The 24,890-nt window shown below is 40.0% G+C and overlaps 1 protein-coding gene across 1 annotated transcript in view; it reads right to left on the reverse strand.

Moving 5' to 3' along the window:
- Positions 1–431: 431 nt before the first annotated feature.
- LOC140942813 (rab3 GTPase-activating protein non-catalytic subunit-like) overlaps positions 432–24,890 on the reverse strand; it is a 29,429-nt gene continuing 4,970 nt past the window's right edge. The window contains exons 8-38 of the mRNA XM_073391818.1: positions 24,431–24,530; positions 22,792–22,893; positions 22,298–22,446; positions 21,757–21,845; positions 19,918–20,016; positions 19,687–19,826; positions 18,769–18,902; positions 18,224–18,282; positions 17,950–18,096; positions 17,304–17,386; positions 16,549–16,640; positions 14,969–15,059; positions 14,404–14,573; positions 13,089–13,383; positions 12,785–12,801; positions 12,340–12,420; positions 11,496–11,601; positions 10,524–10,693; positions 9,492–9,696; positions 8,155–8,352; positions 7,460–7,563; positions 6,902–6,968; positions 6,601–6,671; positions 6,049–6,084; positions 4,925–4,999; positions 4,339–4,403; positions 3,705–3,855; positions 3,016–3,108; positions 2,678–2,917; positions 2,428–2,589; positions 432–1,333 (exon numbers count right to left, since the gene is read on the reverse strand). Of these exons, the coding sequence (XP_073247919.1) occupies positions 1,190–1,333; positions 2,428–2,589; positions 2,678–2,917; positions 3,016–3,108; positions 3,705–3,855; positions 4,339–4,403; positions 4,925–4,999; positions 6,049–6,084; positions 6,601–6,671; positions 6,902–6,968; positions 7,460–7,563; positions 8,155–8,352; positions 9,492–9,696; positions 10,524–10,693; positions 11,496–11,601; positions 12,340–12,420; positions 12,785–12,801; positions 13,089–13,383; positions 14,404–14,573; positions 14,969–15,059; positions 16,549–16,640; positions 17,304–17,386; positions 17,950–18,096; positions 18,224–18,282; positions 18,769–18,902; positions 19,687–19,826; positions 19,918–20,016; positions 21,757–21,845; positions 22,298–22,446; positions 22,792–22,893; positions 24,431–24,530 (3,735 nt within the window). The 3' untranslated portion in view covers positions 432–1,189. The remainder of the gene's footprint in view (positions 1,334–2,427; positions 2,590–2,677; positions 2,918–3,015; positions 3,109–3,704; positions 3,856–4,338; positions 4,404–4,924; positions 5,000–6,048; positions 6,085–6,600; positions 6,672–6,901; positions 6,969–7,459; positions 7,564–8,154; positions 8,353–9,491; positions 9,697–10,523; positions 10,694–11,495; positions 11,602–12,339; positions 12,421–12,784; positions 12,802–13,088; positions 13,384–14,403; positions 14,574–14,968; positions 15,060–16,548; positions 16,641–17,303; positions 17,387–17,949; positions 18,097–18,223; positions 18,283–18,768; positions 18,903–19,686; positions 19,827–19,917; positions 20,017–21,756; positions 21,846–22,297; positions 22,447–22,791; positions 22,894–24,430; positions 24,531–24,890) is intronic.

Raw genomic sequence — 24,890 nt, forward strand, 5'->3', positions numbered from 1 at the left:
ACACGCGATTAATTTTGTCTTCCTCTTTATTCTATGGCGCCTGCAATGCGGAGTAATGCTCATCTGTTATGAACTGAATTAGAAAATAAAAGAGGAAATTGTTTCCCAAGAGTGCAGTTTTAATTATTACTTTTTTCTAATTTAAAAATAAACTCCTGAGAGGTGTCCTCCTCACAGCGAGGTCTAAATTAGACTACGAGTAGTCCCCCATTTTTCCTAAGGGATAGTAGAGCGAGCGAAACGCGATCGCGCGTGAAAATCACCCCACGCGAGAAAAGGAGACACGCGTGTCGCCTTTTCTCGCGTGGGGTGATTTTCACGCGCGCTCGCGTTTCGCACGCTCTACTATCCCTCAGGAAAAATGGGGGACTACTCGTAGTCTAGGTCTAAATAGGAATGTTTTGTAATTTAGAGCAAATTTCACGAGTAAGTAGAGAAATCAGCCTCCTTGTACTTCTGCAATTTCTTGTCTTTTAATGACTGCCCCCTATTTATTTTTTTCGTCATGGTAACTCCACTTCTATCTGTAGCTTTAACTAATAAATATTCTATTCAATTCTTCAATTAAAATTTCTCATTTTTTGTATTCTCCGTTCCTACACATAATCTGACGCAACGATCCACGAAGTCATTTGACATGTTCTGCCCATGTATCATGCCTCGAATGAAAACCTTACAAATAACCTTCTGCAGAACACTAACAATCAATACTACATGAAAGTCCTGTTTATGATTACAGCACAGAATAGGTAGTTCAGTTCACAGTCTCGAAAATAGGGAGATGGGGTTGTTTGGTCCCATCTTAAAAAGATGTCAGTGTCAGTAAAGCTCTGCTTATTATCTTCATATGGTACACGAAGTAGGTCATAACTTGCCAAGTCCCTGTGCGGCGTCTTTCCAGGCCTTGTAGGTCAATGCATTTCGGTGACATATCCTCGGACCACGTGACCAGAAACGCATATGCCGCGCGGAATAATGAGGCCTGGGGACTAGGCAAGGTCATAACCATCAAGGTCGTCGTGATTCAGGATACAAAACTTCAGCCCTTGATGAGTAATGCGACTACATCCTGCTGTAAACCCATTTGCTCAGTGTCCTTGGGAGAGACGAGTATGGCTTCTGGCAGGTTCACCATCTGCTAGCGAGGAAACTGGCTGGTTTTTTGGGTCACTTCACATCTTTTTCGTCGCTAGAGAAGAAATTTGATAGATTCTGCCAGTCCTGAGGTGAGAGGATAGTCTGGTGATTCTTCTGTTGTCACATTGATGACAACACGCAAAAGATCCACTGTATGAGAAAGAGGCACCGTGCGACAGACAAGCTTGGACGGGTCCTGGAAATAGCAAAATAAAAAAGGTGGTCAGGAGCCCATAACCTGAAGAGAGCAACTCCCATACCAGGCCTTTGTCACGTCGTTTTACGGACCAGTTTATTTTTAGACACATTTTAAGGCACTTCATCCCGCGAAAATAGAATCTCCACCATGTCTACAAGCGCATTCGAAGAATAAGATATCAAAAAGGAAAACTAAACGTTATTAAAAGGTAACAAATATCATTTTTATGTCTGCAGGTTTTGCTGACTGGTTAGTGGCATTCAAAAGATATTCAAAATTCGCACCAAAGCCGTTCTAAAAATAAACTGGTCCGTGAAAATGCTGTGACACGAGCGCATGGAAGTTGCTCGCTCCGGCTTATGGGCTCCTGGGTGGTAGAGTTCCGCTTTCTTCTTCAATCGCGTCCCTAAATTCCCCCTTACCTTTCGAAAGCCTGTTATGCAGGATGGCGTATAACGAGTTCAAACGTGCATCCAGTGCAGACACAGTGATTTTTTTATGCAAGAGTAAGAACATACAGTGGGGTAGAACTACGATCAAGTCGTTCTCCACCTACATGTTGATCCTACAGCAGTAGTATATTAGGGACATTAAGCAACAACGATGACGACAGTAGTGAAAACGTCGCTAAAAATAATAATTTGTGACCTTTCAAACTTTATCGCTTCTATTTGAACCCACTCATCTTGTCAAATCCTGGAGTTGAATTCTTGAGGACTTTACCAAGGTTCAAAAAGAGAGGAGATAAGTATATGAAATATAGTTGTATGTTTACGTGCTCCATAAATCATCGCATTAGGAGGTTTCACGTCGTAGTCCTGCAGTGGACGTCAAACTGAAATTTACTAAAAAAAAAAGTGATGCACGTGTAGACCTGTTGTTTTGCTCATAAAACCAGTTGTTTTTTAACGTTGCCGTTGTCGCCGTCGAGGTGGTTGCTTAAGCTCCCAATTTTCGTACTCAAAGACGGACGTTTTAATTATCAGCTGTTTGCTCTTTCCTCTGATGAACACACTCGAAAGATATTTGACATGTATGTAGCGTTGGAGAACTAACCACAAACAATAACAAAACATATCATTCCACATTACTTGTGATTTGATCCAGCTGCTGATCTGTGTCGGCAGGCGAGACAGGCGACCTGCGCGCTCACTGGACTCAGAGACGTTCAGGATTACATGTGCTAACCGCTGTCCCACAATTCTCAAGAGCTGCGAGCTCAAAGACCGCTGATCGTGGACAGAAAACATGCTCTGCAGGTGAGAAGAAAATAAAGAAGCAATTTGTAGCCAGTCAATGTTGAGGTTACTTTATACAAGGAAGCACAGGCATTTTAATTACCTCTCTTGCGAGCTCATCGAAACCAGCTGAGTACAACTCACGGACAAAATGACGTTTCAAGGGGTCGCTGTCCATCCCAAACTGCTCTGCGAGCTTGTAAACTACCGCTGGCCAGTCATTATTGGAGACACCTGCTTTGATTCTTGCAGCGTCATTATCACTATCCTCTCGTCTGAGCACTGGGTGGGGAGACTGGGTTGACAGAGAACTTACCGAGAAGGACAGGGCACGAGTAAGGAACTACAAAAAAAGTACATCGTTTCAAAGGCCGCGCTTGACTGTAAATTTTCTAAACAGAAGGGTAAGAAAAATATTTCTTGTTTTCAAAGATGGTTTACCTTTTCTCTTAATTCAGTAATAGCTTTGTCGACGTCCTCGGCTGAAGATAGAGGTCGGGAAGTGCTGAGATCACGCATAAAGGATTCTTTGCTCTGCAAAAGCAACACAAGCGACAAATTAAATACACCAACGCTTAACCCTCTACCGTAAAACCCTTCTTATGGAACCTATAATTATAATCATCCAATTTAGCCTCACCGAACAAACAATTTCCGCTCAGATGCTAACAAATCATTGCGCATAAGCTCGGGTCCCTTTCTCAAATGATCAAGGTTTGTTACGCGATCACAGCAGAGTTAAACGTCAAAATGTCCTAGAACAAAACTTGCTCTCTCTTGAGTTTTGGTACCTGACATTGGATTTCTAATCATGGCTTTTTTTTAATTTTTAGATTGTTGTCTTTCTTTGGCATAACCATCAGATCGAAAGCATATGATCAGTATCTTTCAGGTTCCGACGTGGAATAAGCGGGTTTATTATACTCTGAAGTGAAACTTTTCGTTAAGTATATGTGGTAGTTAATTTTTTATCGCAGGTAATTTTTGTTTTCCTTATGTTTTTGGGTATGGTAGTGTATGCTTAAAGTTGAAACATAGGAAAAATAAACCTTACCTGAGATAAAACAGTAACTACAACATATACGTGATGCATTTAACAGGGTAACGAAACATAACGTTTCGATGTTTACCGTGGTATTGAAAAGAGAGAGTGGTTTAACACTTTTCATTTCCAGACCCATGATTATCCACAAAACAGTGACCAACTTTGCGTGGAGCGCAACCAACGGTGCATTACTTCTTGACTGCTCCTGAGCCTCCTCTATAATGGACCTGACATTCCTGAAAATCAAAGAAAATCAGTATTGACCGTCTCGCTTCACGACTCATTACAGTTAAGCCGACAATCACCGCTAAAAGTACCCAACGATAGATATACATAGCCGTTACGACACCTGAGGGAGGAGGTTATCACTATATTACGATGTCTCCTTACAGATAACCCACCCAGCCCAGGAAAGGTTGGCCACACCACCAGGGTTTATGTCCCCTGCTCTTTTCGAACAGTGGTGTGGGTTCTTTTACATCCCACAAGAACCAGATAAGGGAAAGTGCTGTGAGAGCGGACCTACGGTTTTCGTCCTTATCCCAGAATACTAGAAAGTCTAACCGTTTGGAGGTATCATTACAAGGCAGCACTTTCTTCTCAGCTGTTTAAAGGAACCTGAGTGTTGGTCCGGCCGGGGTTTGAACCCGCGACCTCCCGCTCTCTAACAACTGAGCTAACCAAACGGTTAGTAAAGATACTGAGAACTTTCCACCTACGTTTCTCCCGCGTGCCAGAAATCCTCCGTTTCCGGTGATATAATCTCAGAATCATTCCAATCAATCTATCATTGTAGAACAAAAGAAGGCATTTTAACCATAACAGGAAGGCAGAAGAATAAAAACGTTAAAAGGACCAAGCAAAACCTTTTGTGTATCAAAGGCACCAAATATTTGTAAGTGTTATTCTTTGCTAAGATGCGATTTTATCTTTTCTTATGCAAGACACTGAATTTGTTTTTTATGCCTGTATTTTCTATCACAGGGTTTCCTGTTTAAGCTGGTTCAAATCCTGTGAAGATCCTGAAAAGAACGCTAGACAACTTGAGCCTTGACACAGCTGTATGGAAATGGAACGTTGTACAACTACGTCGACCCGTTAACCCCCATCCAGCAACCCCACCCCCCCCCCCCCCCACTCGCATTATGCAGCTACGACCAAATTTAGACATATACACGTTAAGAAACAACTTTGAGCAAAATAATCAGTTTCGGGAAAAATAAATATCGAACTAAAACCCTTCGAACTGACTCGCACAAACTAACCAAACACCATTAGATCATAAGCAAAAGATCGAAAGTTTACCTTGATTATCAGTTCCAGAAGCTGTATGGTGGCCTTCATGAACTGCTCCAGAGCACCGTAACTTAAATCTACAGTCTATAAGAGATGGCGTTTAAAGATTTAACAAACGAGATGGTCAAGAAGTCCGTTCGATATATGAGTGCTTATCTGTGGAACAATTTAGATAATGATACGAGAAAAATTACCTGTTTAGAAAATTTTTAACACTGTTAAAAAATTGCCCTCTGGGTTTTATGCATTGTAATTTTTTTTAAGTACGATTGGTAGTATTTAATCCCTTTTTAGCTTTTATATTCTTAATTCTTAATTATGTAAATAGTTTTTATTACTTTTTACTTTTTCACAAGACCACATCAGCGTTGCTATAATCTTACCATGTACAAATAAATGCCGTTTACTTACTTACTTACTAACGATTCTTCGGAAACGTTCACACGGCACTGGACGTTTTGTCGGCAGGATGAAAATTCGTGCGTTTAGGTGTTCCATCCACACGGAACTACCTTAACCGTACGAAAATATAGACGTTCAAGGTTCGTGTAAACAGAGCAAAAATATTGAACGGTCCCGTGTGGAAGTGTCCGGTCAAATTTGTTAACCGGTCGAAAATTCGTTCGATGCCGTGTGAACGACTCCTTATGCCCGGTTCAGCCGCCGAACTTTTCATGAGCCGAACCTAATTCGAACTAAGGCCGACCCAAACTATTTAATTGATTCAGACGCCGATCTTAATTCCAGCCGAACTACGTTCAAAAGGAGAAAATGTTGGTCAAAATGCTTGCAAAATCTGTTATTATAATTTATGCATTAGGTTCGGTACATGAAAAGTTCGGCGTCTGAATCAAAGCCGTTCTTAAGTCAGAATTCCCGGCCGGGCTAGGCGTGAAGAACGGTTGAGCCGTCTAAATTGAAATAGGCATTCCTCATTGATTCAGACGTCGAACTTTTTATGTACTTAATTAAAAGATCGGCGTCTGAACCGGGCCTTGGTTGCGGTCCAGTGACATGGTAATTCAATCTCTCACAAACTGTGCGAGTGAATAAACCATTGTTTTTAATCAATAAGTAGAATATCAAGAAACAGACGTGTTCAACAAACAAATATTTGTAGTAAGGATACTAACCTTTCGACAGAGTCGATCTTTAGGTGCTTTGCCAACCTGAGCAGATCAAAACACACCATATAAATAACAAAACAATCAATGCTGTTTTTAGTTTTTCTTTTAAAACCTGTCGATCTTTTCATCGATCTTAACCCGTGATTCTTATCCCTCTTTTAAGTTAGTCAGCAACGCGGGTCGAGTTTTCACTAGCATTGCAAAAATTTCCGAAAAGTTTGAGGAAAATGCTCTAAGGATCTACGACTTTTCCGCTGGTCTTCCAAAGTTTCCTGAAGACCTGCGACTTACTTTACTTGGATAATACAGGATCAAATGGTAACCGGCGGGAACTGGGATTTACGTAAAACTAACTCGCCACCAGTCTCCATGTAGCTCAACACCAAGAACGTCCTACCGTTTCCGGGGAGGTCATGAGTTCTATTCTCGAAGGATTCTAAAGACGTTCTTGGTTTAACTCCTAAACTTGAGCAAATAAAGTTTTTTTGTCTTGTTTCCAAATATTCATTGCAGCTCTATTCTACGTTACTATATTTTGCTGATCATTAATCAACAAACCTTTTCCATCAACATCACAGTGGCTGACACCTTTTCTTTAAAATATCGTTTCCATAACGTGATGGCAAGACCTAAAGAAGCCATAACAAAGTCATGAAGAATACAACAAATCGTCTATTAAGGCCCCCTTCGCTCTAAGCCCTCTTCCAACCCTTCCCACCTCTTCTTCTCAAATGATAGACTGCATTAATTAATCAGGATTTTAACATTTCATGAGCATTGATCCGGGGCGGCTCAATAGAGGATTTACGGTATGTAATAATAGACAGAAGCAATGGAAAAATGAATAATCTTAACAAACCATGCTGAAGAACAGAGCAGTGTATACAGCTTAGGTGTTCCAGTGCAAGAAATAACTTTCCAGTCTCCTGAAATTGAAAAGGAAGTATACATTGATATGCATTTGATTTAGCAAATATTGCTGAAAGTTACAAAGAAAAGTGTTACTTGCAACAACGACATGTAAAGCGCGAAAAAATTTGCCTTAGCCAATGAGATTTCAATACAATGACTGATTGGTGTCAAACGCGGGAAAACATGGACCGCAGCCAAGCGCGGGAAATCTTGTACTTGATATATGAACGCGTGAAAGCAAGCAAACGACACTATTCTCGAAAAGAATGCAAATCTTGCTGGTCGCGGGAAAAATGTGTTACGCGTGACAGGCCTCAAAAAGGTATTAATTGCGAGATGGCTATCTTACGTCACAACCCTTCGACATATCAGCCGCTTTTAAGCCCCGTCGTTACGTATGCCTATCGCCATAATAAAGTATTCTTCGTGTAGGGCAAGTTATCTTTGGCTGTTTCTAACAGTAAGTTGGTCATGGAGAATATGGCCCCTAAATTATTAACCATACTTCTTTGTTGGACTGCCAGTATGACAAACATTCCATAACACAGTGACTCCACAGCACATCATGATTTAGACTGTGTGCAAACCTTAGTCGAAGTTCATCAAGACCTGAAACAGATAAAATCTTGTTCAGAAAATTAATGCTTAATTGTTTGGGTAAGATGCTAGTTACTTATGAGAAAGTGTTTAAAGTTCCCTAATAGAACCATTAGGCGAGTCGTAAAGTAATTCCTCTTCTGCCAACGTGTGGGATCCAATTTGTTTGATTAAAAAACCGCGCTGTTAATTATATTTTTTGCGTTTCCTATAGGAGACATCACCGTTTACAAGCATTGTTTGTGTTATTCAAATTTGTAACAAGTGAAAGAAAAGAATCTTTTGTTACAAGAACCACTGCGCTTCTGGTTGGCACATTGATATCAATAGGTGACGTCAGCATGAGTTGCGGGCAGAGTTAAGTTACAAAGTCTCAGTTTTTTGCTGAGATAGAATCGTAATTGTCTGGATGGTGTAGATTACAAAGTTGTACTGAGTTTTTTTTTTGTTTCTTATTTTTTTTTCATAAATTCTCTGATAAACGCCGCATTCTACTGATTGGATTCAGCGTTTAATCGAGTAAAGACGGTACGACAAAACGCGAGGATTGTAAAAACATTAGAAGGGGCAACGCGTCAACGTAAAACAAAGAAACAAACAAACCTTCCAGCTCGGTGTTAGTCTGAGGTTCGGGTTCCATCTCGGGACGATCCTCGTCTCCAGTCTCGCTCTGCAGTTCTTCCTCCGTCTTCCGAGCTGCACATGCGCGCATTGGTCCCAGATTTCTGGCTGGTATCTCATACTGTATGAGGTATCTTGATAGCACTTTAGAAGCTGCACCATAACCGGAACTTAGGAAACCTATGAAAGGAAAGGTGATAGTCAATTACTGAATAAGGTTGACAGTTATACATTTACAAATGGAGATCTTTAGGTCCTTTAGATTCGAAGTCCAGGACTTAAAGTTTTCCTTTTCGCGTATTCTAAAAAAAACTCTCCGGAAAGCTTTATTTTATTCATTTCTTTTCACCAGAAAAATTAAAACGGTTATTTCTATTGAGGGAGGTTACGCCCTCTCCTGATCTGCGAAGAGTGATAAAGCTTCTAACACTGGATAACGTGTTTCCGTAACTACGACATTTTGGCTAAGAACCGTTGTAGAATCACTTTTCCCGCCAAAATAAAGCTGGGTTCACGCGCGTGCATCATTTAATGTTGAGAAAATATCGTTCTCGTAGTCGTCCATGTCGTAGAATCTAAAGGTCTCTAATATTAGCAAGAAGACGAACTCTTGACCACGCTTTATTTCGTTCAAGTTGAATCTAAGCTTCTGTACTTTTTGCCAGTAAGACAGACAAAACTGCAGGCGACTCTTAACCACCCTACAACTTCTCAATCTTATAAGATTGAGAGCATTCAGAAAAGGGCTATGTGCATCATTTTTCCTTTAATGAATTACAACGAGGCATTAAATGCCCTTAATTTAACAACTCTAAGTGACAGACGCGCCCATCTATGCCAGGTTTATATTGATAGACTCCGGAATGAGAATCACCCCTTGCATTTTATGCTCCCCAAACAGGAGGAGGTTGTGCATAATTATAATCTTAGATCTGGCATTAGCCGCTTTACGCGTCCTACCTGTAGGACCAAGCGCACGCAAGCGTTTGTCCGCATAAGTATACCTAGTGGCTTGTACAATTATATTTTCTAATATTTATTGGATTTATTGTATTATATTTTAGTATTATATGTTTTGTAATAGCTCTGTAATTCAGCCATTCTGTATATTGCTGCAATGAGTCTTAATAAACAGTCATTATTTATTTCAGTCATTATTATAACGTAGAGGTGGTGAAGTACCAGGTTAATACAGCAAGATGACTTTCTTTTCTCAGCATACTCATTTCTCTTTACCCGTGGCCCAGACGTTTGTCAGAAAAGTATTGAGTGACAAATTAAGATCATTTAATAATTCCATTCACAGAAGCAAACCTCACCAACTACTGAGGCTCTAAGCGACCCATTGTTATCTCCCGCCTGTTTTCCCTTACTGCTTTGCGTCGCTAGGTTACCAATAAAGCCCGCTAGAGCCTGCAAATCACTCAGCTGACACACTAATAGATTCCACCGTTCAATCTCCACGGAGACGGATATCCAGTCCCCCGCGGCCAGCTCCTCCCGGTCGGCTTCCTCGATTTCTCCCTGCGATAACAGAACAAAATATCAGTGTTGTTAGATGCGTGTTATTAGGAATTGTAAGCAACGACGACGGCGATGGCAACGGCAACGAGAACGTCAAAAAAACAATAGGTTTATGAAGCAAAACAACAATTTTGCACATGCATCTCGCTTTTTTGCCGTCAATGCACGACTACGACGTGAAAATGCCTAATTACACGTTTTATGGAGGACGTGAACAAGGGACGACGAATTTTTCTTTCTCTATCTAAACTTGATTGCGGTCCACAAGAAATCAACTCCAGGGAAATATTCCTTCATTTGACTTTTTCAGCGAATTGGAATAAACGCGACAAACTTTGAAAAACACGAATTAAAGTAAACAGTGACGATTTTGCTGCCGTCGCCGTCGTCGATGCTAAAGCTCCCTATTGTGACGGGCTTGGGGTGGGGTGGGGGGGGGGGGGCGGTGGGAGAATTGTCTATTGGTGCCGTATTATCCGCTCCCTCTAATATGTGTATCCCAGTTTTCACAATGTTTTAACGTGACTATTTTTAGAATAAGACAGTTGTGATAAGCGGACGGAGAATAAACCACAATTTTATTTTTGATCAAGTTTATCGCCTACACACTAGCAACAAACTTCCCTGTCAACTTTTAAGTACTCTTTTCGTCACTGCTGTTAAGTTCTAACCATAACAGCCACTTTTCATCAAATCTTGGGTACTCCCTTTAAGGGAAGGATATCATAGTACAGTTTCACTTTCTCAAAACATAATAGAGTATAATTGGTGAATCACTGGGTCTTGCCAAAAGGTTCTGAGTTTCACAGTTAAGGACCACTACATACCTCTACCTTCCTAGATGCTGTGCTGATCTCCATGGCAACAGCTCGGCAGACAGCAGCAAAAGATAGCGCTCTGCTCGTCACGGTGGACTGGGCTAGAGTGTGACGTATATTCTCCCACCATAACGAGACGTTATTGTCATGTGACTGGCCTCTTTCACTCGGTAGACTACCTTATAGATATTCAGAAAAGGAGTATGGGATCAATTTAGGTTTCTCGGAACCTGCCCACCTACCCCTTCCCTATCTCAACGTTAACATTTGCGTAGTATCACAATCGCAAAGAAAACAACCTTTCACGGCTTCCAAGTTTTTATAAAATCAGTTAGCAACATCCGTCGACAATGCTGTAAAGAGCGCCTTAGACTTAATAAACTTGCCAAGTTTGGAAGTGATACTCCTTAAGGGGGCAAAAATAAAGCTCCGCAAAGTTGACAGACGTTCGCAGACGTTTGTAAGGCCAGCGGCAAGTTTGTGCCCCTTTCTATACAAACGGCTGTAAAATTTCGCGACTTTGAAGAGCCAAATCTTCAATAGTTTTCCACAAATCACTTTCAAAATTGACAATTGTACTATTCTCCCTGCCTACACAATTGGCCCGTGACGCGGGAGATAAGAAACTCCTTTAAATTCCGTCGTCTTGGGCCTGCGCGCTGGTGACATGATACATTACGGCCCTTGATTAGAATTGCTTGTTTTTTGCCTGCCTCTTGGCCAGTTCAGTGGAAGTGACTTCAAAGTTTCGCCCCTCCCATCTCCCCTAGCGGCGGTTGACGTCGCATACCCTCATTATTCGGCATGCCTATTGTCCTGGCAGTCGCGGTTTCAGCCCATAACTTAATGAGTATGCGCTCCGAATATTATACTAATTTAAAGACTGTCTTTTCAGCGGTCTCAGTGGTTTTTCCCTAACTGGTCCATTTCAAAAATGGAAAACACCGTGGACAGGTCTATTACACATTGCATTTGATTTACCTGGAAATGAACTCATCGTAGATATGAGAGAGTGAAGGTAAAACAGGCATTCCACACGGTCGTAATGTGGCTCCTGATCCAACAACCACCCAGACAAAAGAAGATTCTACAAGAATTAAAGTACGAAACAATCATGCACTGTTTTACAGCAGCCCTCACAGTAAATGGTAACATTGACTGTTCACTTCCAGAAAAACACCACGGGGACTGACCACACTCCCGAGTATAAACAGCTTTGGGAGAGATAAAATCTTGTGTCCATAAGCTATAATAACCACTGAGTGACTGATCCAAAGCCAAAGGGTAACTGAATTTTGTTTGAGGAGCGAGAGGAAACAAAGCTCAGTGCTTCCCACCTCGCCCCCCCCCCCCCCCAAAAGAAATTAATAATAAAAAATAAAGAAATTAGCTGTGTGACGCGACAGACACATGCATTCCCTCGTTATCCAGTTACACGACGTGATCACGTGCGAGTCTTTAGTTCCCTAGGGACATGGTTTGAGTGTTTTGTTCGTCCTAGGAAGTCAGTCGTCCTGACACACAGCACGTGATTTGTTTTTGTCCAATCGGAAAACTCGACTGGGCTGGGAGGTATAAAAATACTTTTCGGTGGTGACAGAGATTAAAATTAAAGCTGCTCTTTCATAATGCCCTAAAATGGAGGAATAACACAAGGTTCAAACTGGTCTGGCCCGGGTTGCTCGAAGCATGGTTAGTGCTAACCAGCGTTAAATACCATGGAAACCTATACATTTTGATACCTCTTAACCAACAGTTAGCGCTAACCAGGCTTCGAGCAACCGGCCCCTGGTGTAACAACTTTGACATACGTGTACAAACTTACCATAAGATGTTGAGGTTTGATGCCCGATGAATCAAAAGGAATGGCTAATCTGCCAGAGGAACATCCACCGAACAAGCACTTCTAAAAAGGAAATTTAAAAGTGAAAATGATGTTTATTTTCTCAGTTAGCGACAAAGGTGACTCGGAGAAAATGAATCTGAAATCAAAGAGGTTGTTATGGGTTCCAGCGAAAAGTCAGCGAGTCTTTCTTTTACCCAACAAAACTTTGCATAACCTTTGGTTCCAATTTCTCCGGGGTATTTCAGTCGTCCCAAGAGAAAACGAAGACAATGGTTATGCAAAATTTTGGGGGGAAAACAAGATGTATTATGTATGTCCTATGTGAAAATGGTGACTGAAAACTCTTTGGGGGGGATGTGGGGATAAGGAAATGTATTAACGGCCTAAATATTTTTAAACTAGTAATAAAGAAACTCCCACTAACCTTAAAAAGAAAACTTGCTGCAACAAAAAAGGGAAACTAAAATTGATTTATGTGGCGAAATCAACTTATGCAGCTAAAACAGAACAGGCAACAAACTACTAGACTCCCCTAAACGCTATTGCACTTGATATTCTCTTCTTCTTCTTCAATTGGTCACATTTGTGCTCATTCAGTCTTTATTGTAAACTTAGGTATGGCTTTTACCTCGTCCCCAGAGCCTTTCCCTAAGAAAATGGGAGGGAAGGGAAAATCACTGGGGACGAGGTTGGTATGGCTTTCGAATGCTGGAGTATTGATAACTTACCAAGCTGAACGGTCATATCACTGGAAAGACCTTTTCTTATTGCAACAGGGATTGTTGATCCTGCGCCTGATGTTCCAGCTATGTTATCAAACCTTGTTTCTTCTCTTTCCTTGCTCTGTTGAGTTACTGAAGCACATTCAAAGCAGCCAAGAAAAGCTGTGATACACAGAGGTGTAAAAGACGAGAGGATGTGGTCAGGGGATGAGGCTGTCGGTTGGGTTGACTGGTTTCCGCTCAGAGACGTCAGTAGCTCAGTTGCTTCTGACTTAGTAAGACCAAGAAGATTTGCTACCGACTGAAAATAATACACAAGAAGTTAAACGGTTAATTAACTCAAGGCAAGCAAGAATGGCTGAGACGCAAAAGGGTGTACACGAGAGGGTGCCGTCAGGGGAAGCAGTTGTCTGTTGAGTGGAGTGGTTTACTCTCAGGGACATCAGCAGCTCAGTTGCTTCTGACTTAGTAAGACGAAAGAGATTTACTACCGACTGAAAATCATAGTCATGTTGTCATTCAACTCAAAGCATCAAGAAAATTGTTGGTTGAGGGGACCTGTTTGTCACATTCTGTAGTTGATTGCTTGTGAGAGTCACCAATTGAAAATGCAGTGCTTGACTGTAAAATTTGCCATAGGGTTTCAGAAAGTTCACTTATGACGAATTCATGACGTTTTCTTAAGTTTCTCCAAGTAAGGCTTATAAATGGTTCAAAAATTGTACATAATCTTTAAAAGCACGTGGATAAACGAATGTACGATGTGTCACACAAAAGAGGTACTGTACCTACTCTAATAAATAAAAAATCCTTGCTTTATAATCTTGAAAGTAAGGGAAGCTTTAGCAACGGCAAGGGCGACGGCAATGAGAACGTACAAAACCCATAGGTTTGAATAGGCAAAACGACTATCTTGTGCGAGCAGCACACGCTGTCGTACACTTCTTTGTTTTCACTGCACTACCACGGCGTAAAATTTTGTCAAGCGACCGTCTATGGAAGACGTAAACACATGATGACGAATATTTCTTTGTCCGGCTTTATGAAACCTCAAGAATTAAACTCCAGGGAATTCACCTACATTTTTTATTTTCAGCGAGTTGGAATACACGCGACAAAGTTTGAAAAAACGCGAATTGATTTTAATAGTTACGTTTTCGCTGCCGTAGCTTCAGTCGTTGCTAAAGCTCCCTAAAGAATCGATCTCTCCCCTGACTAAAGAGAGCCAAGGACAATTCTCTCGATCTGTTTGTTCCATAATTTAGATAAAAATCCTCTTTCAAGAAAACTTTTTACTACACCCTTTTCCTCTTTGACTTACAAGTTCTTTGCTCTTTCCTTTCCAAGGTTCCTCAGTGGATCCTGTTTCATCTCTGTAAAGTTTCAAAACTGAGTCATGAGTTTGTATCAGCTGCTTCTGCACAGCACAGAAATCCAGCAGCATCTTAGTGTCAGCTTCCTTGTCTTCACTATGATCATCTGATATTTGACCTAATAAAGAGTAAAATACAGCCCGATTATTGTAAAAATATGAAAAGTCCTAACAATCCTTTTTCTAAAACATTGAAAAATGAAGCGATGTCCACACGCTCTTTCTCGCTTTAGGATGCCAGTCAGAACCGTTACTTTAACCACAGAAAGAAACTGCTCAGTTGCTTTCATTTTAGGTCACACTTCGTGATTCAGCGTGAACAGACTCAAACATATGAACCGCTTTGTACAGATAAATAAACAGTACCACAGGAAAGTACTGTTCATCACCTTTCATTTGAATGGTCACACTTTGGGGTCTCCCTTCCGGGGTTAGAATCTGGAATTCACTTGTACAGCACAAAATAAGGTCAAGAACTTTCCACACAAAGACAGACCTATTTTACTAAGTATACCTTTCTTCTGTGATGTCTCAATGACGGCCATTACAGCTTTGAGAAGGGTTGAGGAAGGAATTCCCACAGTAGACAACACACATTGCAGAGCCTAGATATGAATAACAAACATATAACATGTATGTCAAAGGCACTTTGTTAAAAGGTATCAACATAGCCTGCGTAGTAAGCGCTTCCGTTTGGTTTCGGAGCAACGAAAGACCGCGGAGGAACGGGACTTCCGGTTTTGGCCGCGCGAAAAATGGAACGAGGGCCTCCCCGCTCTTTTACTCGCGCCATTTTTCGCGCGGTTTTCGACTCTCGTTCCTCGTTATTTGCTCCAAAACCGCACGGAACGTTTACTGCGCAAGTTAATAGGGAGCTTAAGCAACCATGACGACCACCACAACGACGACTTCAAGAAAAAATAGGTTTAATGATCAAAACAACAGCTATGCACGTGCATCACGCTTTTTAGTACATTTCTTTGACGTCCACTGCACGATTACTAAGTGAACCCTCCTAATTTGACGCTTTAGGGAGGACGTGGACATACTAAGACGAATTTCCCTTCATCTTTTTAAGCCTGAATAAAGTTCTTAATAAATCAACTCCAGGAAAAGTTGCCTGCATTTGACATATTGAACGGATCCAAATAGACGCGATTAAGTTTGAAAGAGGGCAAATATATTTTTTTTAACCGTCGTTTTCACTGCCGTCGTCGTCGTCCGTGCTTAGTATCAGCAGAGCTTTCAAAGCCTTTTAATAGGAGTTATTGAGTTGCACATATTATCAGACATATAGAGTGGTTTTCGTTTGAGTGTCGTAAAACCAAAACCAAAGTAATTACTCTGGCCAATCACATAGGACACAGACAATACATTGAACCAATCAAAACTCGAAGTAATTACATGTGGCTGACGCAAAGCGCGGGAAAATGCATGCGAGCGCGTCACAATTTGCTTTGGTTTTACTTCTGATTGGATGAAAAGGTGGCGCGAATCTTTTAAGCCAATCGCATCGTGTAGAAAGTGCAAAACCAATTACTTTTCGACACTCAAATGAAAACCGCTCTATTAAGCAATATTTCATTTGATAGCCACTTTTTTAAATACTGAAAATGAGGTGCCTGTGATTTATTTTTACATGACTTCATTTAAGGGGTCTGGTTATAGCTTTGCAACAAAATTTATGAACAATTCTTAAAGAAATAGCCATTGACACTTCAGTTTTTTTGCCATGGGAATTAGCATCCAATGTGTCAAACCTCCTTGACAATAACGACTTTATCTTCATGACCATGAAATTGTAACCTCCCACGCAGGCGTTTTTAACGCCCGCGTGGGAAGCTACATGAATAGGGCAATTGCACGATGACGTCATTTTACTACAACTACCAGAATCCATCAGTTTGTTGTTTTCTTGTGCAAATTAAGGCTATTGTTCTTTAATCCTCAGCTGGATTGACAAATTTCAATGACAAAGCAAAAACGAAATGAATCCTGGTAGTTGTAGTGAAATGTCGTGATCGTGAAAATAGCCTATTGCAAAGAGGAGGTAGTTTCTAAAAATCATTGATATCTTAGGGTAAGTATTTGTACCTGTTGATGCAACTGAGGAGTCTGTATATCACTGAGGATCTCTAACAAAGTCTTTTCAACATCTAGTTTATTGCTATCACCAGCCTGGGTCTCTACACATTAGTTAACAAAAACCAGAAGAAACATTATCGACCGAAAGGCACAGCGGGTACAAATCTTTTTCAATCAACATAGCCAGCACAGCTTGAAAATTAAACGCAAAAAAAGAACGTTTCGACTTCAAGACGGACGTTCCACTCTCAAACATGATGTCACGTAAAAACGCTCTATATTAAAGGGTGCGATCATGGATAGCTAGAATCCAAGTCATCATTTGTTGAAACACTTTCAGAAAACACAAGATAATCTGTATGGGTTCATGAATACTTGTAGCCTTTGAGTAAGCCCTCCATTTGGGGGAGTCGCGGGAAGTCACGCGAGAGGAGACGCGAGTGTTCCTCGCGGCTTCCCCGCTCACTCGCGCGTCCTCTCGCGGCTCCATGTATCACTTCCCTCTCCTTCCCTCACTGTTGCTTTCACGGGTTTGCTTGGGCATAAACGTCTGCAAAATCAAAACTGAAGGGAAGAGGCCAAGAAACCAGCAAGCTTTTCAACAATAAATTATCATGACAGGGAATGTAGACAGACTGCAAACAGCTTTTTTTGTATCGTTCATCACATAACAAGTGCGAGAAAAAGGTACGGTAATTTGCCACCAACAACTTGACATGTGAGTGTTAACTGTGATTTTTACTGCTTATGTTCACTCTTCTTACCTTGGCCTAACTTTGCTTTATCCAAAACAGCAGAAAGATTTTTCAGCAAATGAAGGTCCCTTACTCTTTTACTGTGCTTGTCACTAAAGACAAAATAAAGAAAAAAGAAAGTTGTCTGGACAGTTTCCATTTTTTTCAAACTGAAATCGAATAAAGCTTTAAACGTTTATTCATTTACTTCTACCAAGAACAATAATAATATATTCTCCTCACCACTGCTATCCTAGACCAGTCCAGTTAACAAATTGACTTATTTTCCATGATCAGTACTCTTATTGACCACAGAGAGGAAATCAAAATGTTCAAAACTCAAGTGGAATCAAAAACCGCAGGTGAGTGGTTTCATTTTATTTGAGCACTAATTTTGATATCATTTCTATGGTTGATAAGAGTACAAACCATGAAAAATTGTTGTCAATTTGATTCTTACAATAACACTCTGACAGCATTTGACGTCCATTTCTCCTTACGTTTCTTGGAAAATCTCGCGTGCAAGAAAGAGTTAAACAAATTGCGCCACAATCAAGTCATTGTCAGGGTCTGTACTCTAATCAACCATAGCCCTCGACCAATCAGTGCGTGAGAAATCACTTAGTTCTTGTAAAAACCTTTTTAAAACATCTGTAAGTACATGTACAGTACTTACCTTAGAGCACAATGGAATGGTACTGTGAATGTCTTTAATGTTCCATCACCCTGGATCAGAGTACAGTTCAGTGTGTGCTGTGGTGAAGCCTGACCCTGTCTGATCACATGACCTAATCCCATAATTCCATGCCCAGCATACAAGAGCCTGAAATCAAATCCACACACAACAGATAATTATGGACAGCTAAGATTATGACCTGTGTTATTATGCAACAAATAAATAAGTTATAAATAATTTATATATCCATTTTTCTCATTGTTTTGTTACTGACCTACAGTCCTTTCCAACATTAAATGCTGCCACACGAGGCCCTTGTTCAGTTCTCCATATCTGAAAAAAAAAGCTTGATGATTAATCAGTAATGGTATTATACAAATAAATGGCCAATTTTAATTATTACTGCAAGACCATGATATCTTCAATTCACATTTTGATCAGTGTAAATTGGGACAAATATTTCAATCCCCCAGTACATGGTTTATGGCTTTTACGTCACTGCAGTTGGCTTATTGACAGAATTGCATTGTTATACTGTGTAAAAATAAAGAAACTTCCCTTGGTTGAGAAATTTTCCAAATCAAGTGTTTTGGAGTTCAGATCTGGTAGCTTATTTGAGAGAGGAAGACACTACAATTAATTGAAAGGTCGCATTTTGATCATTTGGAAATATTTCTTTAAAGTATTGCAAGCATAAAATTATTTTAAGAACCCATTAAGATTTCTTAGTTTTTCTTTTCACGCTATTTTTGTATGTCATTGTGCTAAGCAAATAATACAATACCTGGTAAATGATTTAGAGAGCTTAGTGTATAGTACCTCTAATATTCCCCTTTTTGTTGCATAAATAACAAGGAACAATGCTGTTCTCAGTGAAGACTTGGGTAACTCGCCCTCGTGGTGATGATTTTCCTCCTCCACCATCACCCAGCCACATTCAGCATCACGATAACCTACCATCAATTTAAATTGGTAAAAAAGATGGAGAAAACATTTTTATTATATAAACACCAATGAAATACCAAGTGAGCTTTGGTGCAAAAACTTGATATCTTCACATGTGAAAATAACATGTTATCTTTACATGTGAAAATATCACCATTGCTATGGCTTCATAATAAACCGCACCTTTCACACCAAAAAACCTTTTAAGTAAAATGGTTTGGTATTTCACTGGTGTTTGTATAATAAATAGAATATTACATGGTAGCTTGGAGATACGAAATTTCTCTTCTTGTGTTGAAAGAAATATTTCACTTGTTCGCTGCGTTCACTCCTGAAATATTTTTCAACACTCAAAGAGAAATATCGTATCTCCGCGCAGCCATGTAATATCCTCTCTATATATATACAGTTTGTAAATACAAAGCAATAGAAAAAAACAGTTAAATGACACATAACTAAAAGGTACCCCCAGTACATAAACACAACATGTACCGTATGATCCAGTAAATCTTAGTGGCACAAACTGTAGGAGAGACAAGGGTGACCAAGTTTCATGATAAAGGCTGAAGCACTGAACCATAGATCTGACCATAATACAAAACAAATGAGATGCTGTGTGTGTGATAAATGCTATGTTCATGGCCTAATTGAAGAGCTTAACAAGCTGACACAGAATAGATGATGGTGACAATCGTGGTGATGATGATGATGACAATAATAGCAATGATAAAGGTCACGATGGTTATTGGCAACCTCGTACAGATTCAGTAATTAAAAAATAAAATAATGTACCTTTCCATAGTCTAACCACTATTGCCTTCTTTGCATCCAGTAACATCACGCGACCAAATTCATCAGTTGTCACTGCCAAACGGCCATTTGGTGATAGTGTGATACTGTTTCCATGACGAGGAGAATCAGGCAAACCAAATCTAGCAATGAAAGAACACATGACATTAAATCAGAGTATGTCAAAGGATTTCAAAAAGCCTTCTCACAGTAAAATGAATTAAGGAGACAAACCTGGCTGACAGAGATGTTCCCTTTTCCACCTTTGGTTTTGGTGGTTTTGTTGGTTCTTTTGCCTGACTTGTTGGCTTGCTTCCCCACCCAAGCCAGCCACTAAAAATAAATCAGAAAAAGTATCTGTTTAGACACAATGAGGAACTCCCAGTTATTGGGAAGTTTGAAACAATGTGTGAACGGTAGTGTAGAAGACAATTATTGTGAGAGGCTGTAAATCACAATACTGCAAAAGTAAAATATTCACCAACACTTAAACTGGATGTACTGTCATGGCTAATAATAATAAAAATAACAATAATAATCATAACTATAACAAAATTGTCAAATCTGATTGGCTATCAACTGCCCTGATTTCAGCCTTAATTGGACAGTTTAATAGGACAGTACGCGTCATGCCTAAGTAATTGGACAGTACGCGCCATCACGCGCGCGCTTAAATGGCTTTTTTTCACTGCTAGCGAAACAAAATTTCGAATTTCTTGTGTTTTGATTTAAAATATAGCTTATTATATCACAAATTTTGTTAAAGTTATGATTAATTGGTAACAGAACATCATGTCGTCCAATTCGGTCTGTAATCATACTCATGATTAAACAAATCGAATTATTAACCACTCGTATGATTACAGACCGAATTGGACTCCACTCAGTCCTGTTACCATTACTAATAATAACTTCATTTGTGAATCAAAGTACATGTACTTTAGCATACCTGTTAATTGGAGACACAGTAACAAAGCAAAAAATAATAACAGTAAATATTAAATAAATACTAAGATATCAAAAATACCAAATACTGTTCTATTCAAATATTACTTAATATGTCTATGAGCTGCAAAGAAAACAGTCAGGTCCACATTCATTACTATCTAAGTTTGAGAGATCCATTTGCCTTATTGATTTCTTGAAATGACTCAAAGTGCTTGCATTTCTTGTGTTCCAAGATAGGTGGCGCTTAACCGTGTCAGTCCAAGATACTTAATAGAATGCTTTCCATACATTCACAGTATTAAAGCATGGTATGACGAATTCTGAGTTCCTAAGGCTATATTGGGTGGTTTGTAGATTAAAAAGATCTAATATAGTTTATGTAGGGCAGATGCTGGATTAATTCATTTTGTTTATAGTGCCAGTTACGCTTTCTTATTCACTACGGAACTAGTATAAATTACTTGTAAATGACAAAATCAAACTTCTTGTCAAACAACTATGTCTCACAAGAATTCTACCAAATGTTACAAATGACAAAGAAAAAGAACTTTGAAAAACTGCTAGGCTAACAATTTTACAAAAACCACAATTGCAATCCGTTTCAATCTTCTTCACCTTTGTCCATCCAAATCGTCTTTTGTATCTGCTGTGTTATTTATACCTTCTTTTAATGTTTTAAGCCGTTATTTCTATGTTTCACTCAACTTGGTGGCAGTTCCCACCATTTGAATAATTTTGATAAATTTCATAAAACAACTGATTTAATAGATTTGTAATAATTATTACATCTCACAGGCTTGGAGAACAATAAGTTGCAAAGAAAGTGAATATAGTTGCAAAGACTATAAATGCTAATACAACACACTGTAACAATATATAATATACCCTGGGTGCCAGAAGCTTTTCATGCGCAGTTTCCGGTTTGGGTTAAGTCTAATCGGCCTTCAGCTGAGGATGTGTTGGTCTGTGGCTGATGAAGCTCCTCGTTGCACATGACAAAAACCTCTGGTACCAGAGGAACATATGATATGGAAACTGTAATGGAGTCAACCAATAGTTTGTGACTATATCTTAACTATATCTTAGCTTGCCGTACTTCATGACTATAAATGAAAACATTCTTACCTTGCTGCTGTGATTTTAGACAGCACTGCTGTTGTTAATTTGCTGGCCACTTCTAAAGCAACATCAGAAATCAAAGCAGGTGAACTTCCCTTTGAACAAAAAATAAAGAATTAACAACAGAAGTAAACGACTTTAGACAGCTATCACACTTCTCAGGCCAAGAGAATATGGCCACTTTGGGTATAGAGTATCCTTTCAGCATTAAATTTCCTTTTCAGGTTTGAGCATCATGATGATTTGACACAGTTCAAATGGCAACCACACAGGCACAAGTGTGCCAGTAATGACACAGGCTACAGCTCCAGCAGGTATTCTATTGTAAATCATCCTTTCTTTGCCTTGATTAACAAACAGATGCTAACTAAGAATGCGGTCTTAATAGACTGGTACCCATTCATCTTGCCGCAAAACTACCATTACAAACGTTATTAAAACTCATATAGCAGATGGAATTTGTCAGCCTTATACAAATGGCAAAAAATAGCAAAGCATCAGCTCAAATTAATCATTAATGTTACTAAAACATCCTACAAATATGTACCTCAACTGCAGTGTAAACTGCAACAAAAGGATCCATTCCTGTGGTCACATAATGTGACATAGCTGGCATGTTTCCACTAATATTTGCATTGTACCCACCCAGAAAAGAGGCTGTTTGAAGGCGATCAAAGATGTTCGGAGGAACAACACCTGGAAGAAAGACCACAAGTATTTTCATTTTACAGTGGAGCTCCTCTTCCAGCCTGTAGGCCATAGCTTTTGCCAAGGGAGCTGGAGATGTGAGATGGGTGACAGCCCTTTTCCAGAGCTAGGAGCTTGTTTGCAGTCTACTCCTGTGTGCATGTTGATAAATCTACCAAGTGTGAAATCTTTAATTTTTGGTTGTAAAGGTGACTGTACTCTGACACAGGCAGCCCATGTTATGGTACATAGGCTAACCAAAGCACCTATCATTGCCTTGTTTGTTTATGAACTTCTACTGAATAGTATGGTGAAAGTATTTCTACTCTACGAGTGGATGTATCTATAACTCACCACAGCTAGCAATATCTGTTATGTAGTTTTGACCATCAAATCTCCACTTTTTATAAGCCAGAGGAGGGGGTCCAATAAGTTCTGATAATCCACTGGCTTGGGCTAATAAGAAACAGGTAAAAAAAATCAGAAAATTAGTTAGAACATGAATAGACTGTCTGGAAGCACTTGAGTTTGCATGAATAATGCATGATAGCATATCTCATAATCTAGGTCTTTCAATTAAATTAATCACTGATGTTAAGTCAGCTCTCCATAAGAAAGAGCTTACATTTATCTCATGAAACACCCAGCCCCCTCCACCATTTTTATATGGCCAAAGTGATCAGTGGATACCCCATTTTGACAGCTGTCAATTGACCACAACATGGATGTGCAATATCAGGATGCACGCAATCACACTTTATTTATTTACTTACCAGCTTTTCTGAACACAGGCCTGCCCAGAGGGAATGTGGACGAACGGGACTCAGGTCCCATGCAAGGTGCCATCCCTACCCAATCCCACAACCCGTAAAGGTTGGCCACACCACCGGGGTCTACGACCCCTACTCCTTTTGAATAGTGATGTGGGTTCTTTTACGTCCCACAACAACAAATCAGTGAAAGTGCTGTGAGACGGGACCTACGGTTTTTCGTCCTTATCCAAGAAGACTAGAAAGCCTAACCATTTGCAGATGTCATTACAAAGGCTGCACTTTCTTCTCAGTTATTTAAAGACCCTGAGTGTTGGTCCGGCCGGGGTTTGAACCTGCGACCTCCCGCTCAGCAGACTGGTGCTCTCCCAACTGAGCTAACCAGGCAGCGGGAAGTTGAACATTTCATGTCGGTTCCCCTGGGGTGCAGATGGACAAGCAAGCGGGTGGGTGGGTGGTTGTACGGTCACGTGACTACCAAAATTTCTTGGATGGCTAGGTAACCAAATTTTCTTAGCTATGGGGCTCCATTTGCATGTGCTTTGCGCATGTGGGGAGTTCTGCTATCAAACTGTCAGCCCTGAAATGATTGTGGTCAGCGTCGCTTACAGAGAGGTTCCACCTATACAGCTTTGACTGGGAAAGTTTTGGTGTTTTGGATAGGTGGTTGCTTACGGGAGGTGGCCACACGTAGAAGTTTTACTGTATTCTCTCTGCCATCTCCATCCACCCTCTTTCCTCCCCCAGCTATTCTGCCACCCCCCTTCCCCCACAAAAAAATGTGGGATGATATGCCTTACTCCAAAATGGCAATAACTTCTGTTTTTCCATTGTTTTTCTAATAGTTGGCCCTTGATGTCTCATTGTTACAAGGCAAAATTTCTTTTGAATAGACCAATTAGTTTGTATCAAATTCAGATTTGGCAACAAGGCTTACGGGAATACATAAATGTAAAACAAAAGAAATCATCTTTGGGCTCATCAGAAATGAATAATACATTTCTTTCGCTTTTTTCCTCAAAGCCTTGGAGTCAAGTATGTACAAAGGTGAAACTGATACAAAAACTAATAAACATAAATAACAAATAAAAGTAGGATGGCCACCATTAAATTTGGAATTATGTGCACTAATACTGAGGGTCTCCTAATTCTTACTATAAGTTGCTTTTCAGGTCAATAGGAGCTAATTACAGGGTGTGTAATGTTACATCATAAGTGTTTACCCCTAGCCAGCTGATTTCGGCAAGCTCTCAGAGACTGGTACAAACTAAATCCGTCAATAATAACCATGGCTTTGGGATACAAAATGGCTAGTTCCTCAACCTAGGGAATGTACATGTAAATAATCAAGAAACAATTACTGTACTAATGTAGTCGAACCTCCTGTGGGCAATCACCTAAACTGTGTAGAGTTAGAGATCGTTTACGGGAGGTGGTTGCTATGAGATTCGAACTGCAGAGGATCTTTCATGAGGAGAAGCGCGGACACATATATGTTTTAAAGAGAATATATATAATATAATATATATTGCATGCAATTCCTAGGTTTCAACATAAGTAAATCCATGTTGTTTCTAAAATTTCTTCTCATACTCTTAGTTGCTTAGTACATACAGTGAACACACTAGAGATCAGATCACTGTATCAAGGTGGTTGCCTAGAAGAGGTTAAAACCAGTGGAAA

The sequence above is a fragment of the Porites lutea genome, chromosome 7 (genome assembly GCF_958299795.1).
Source record: "Porites lutea chromosome 7, jaPorLute2.1, whole genome shotgun sequence".
NCBI classification, from domain to species: domain Eukaryota; kingdom Metazoa; phylum Cnidaria; class Anthozoa; order Scleractinia; family Poritidae; genus Porites; species Porites lutea.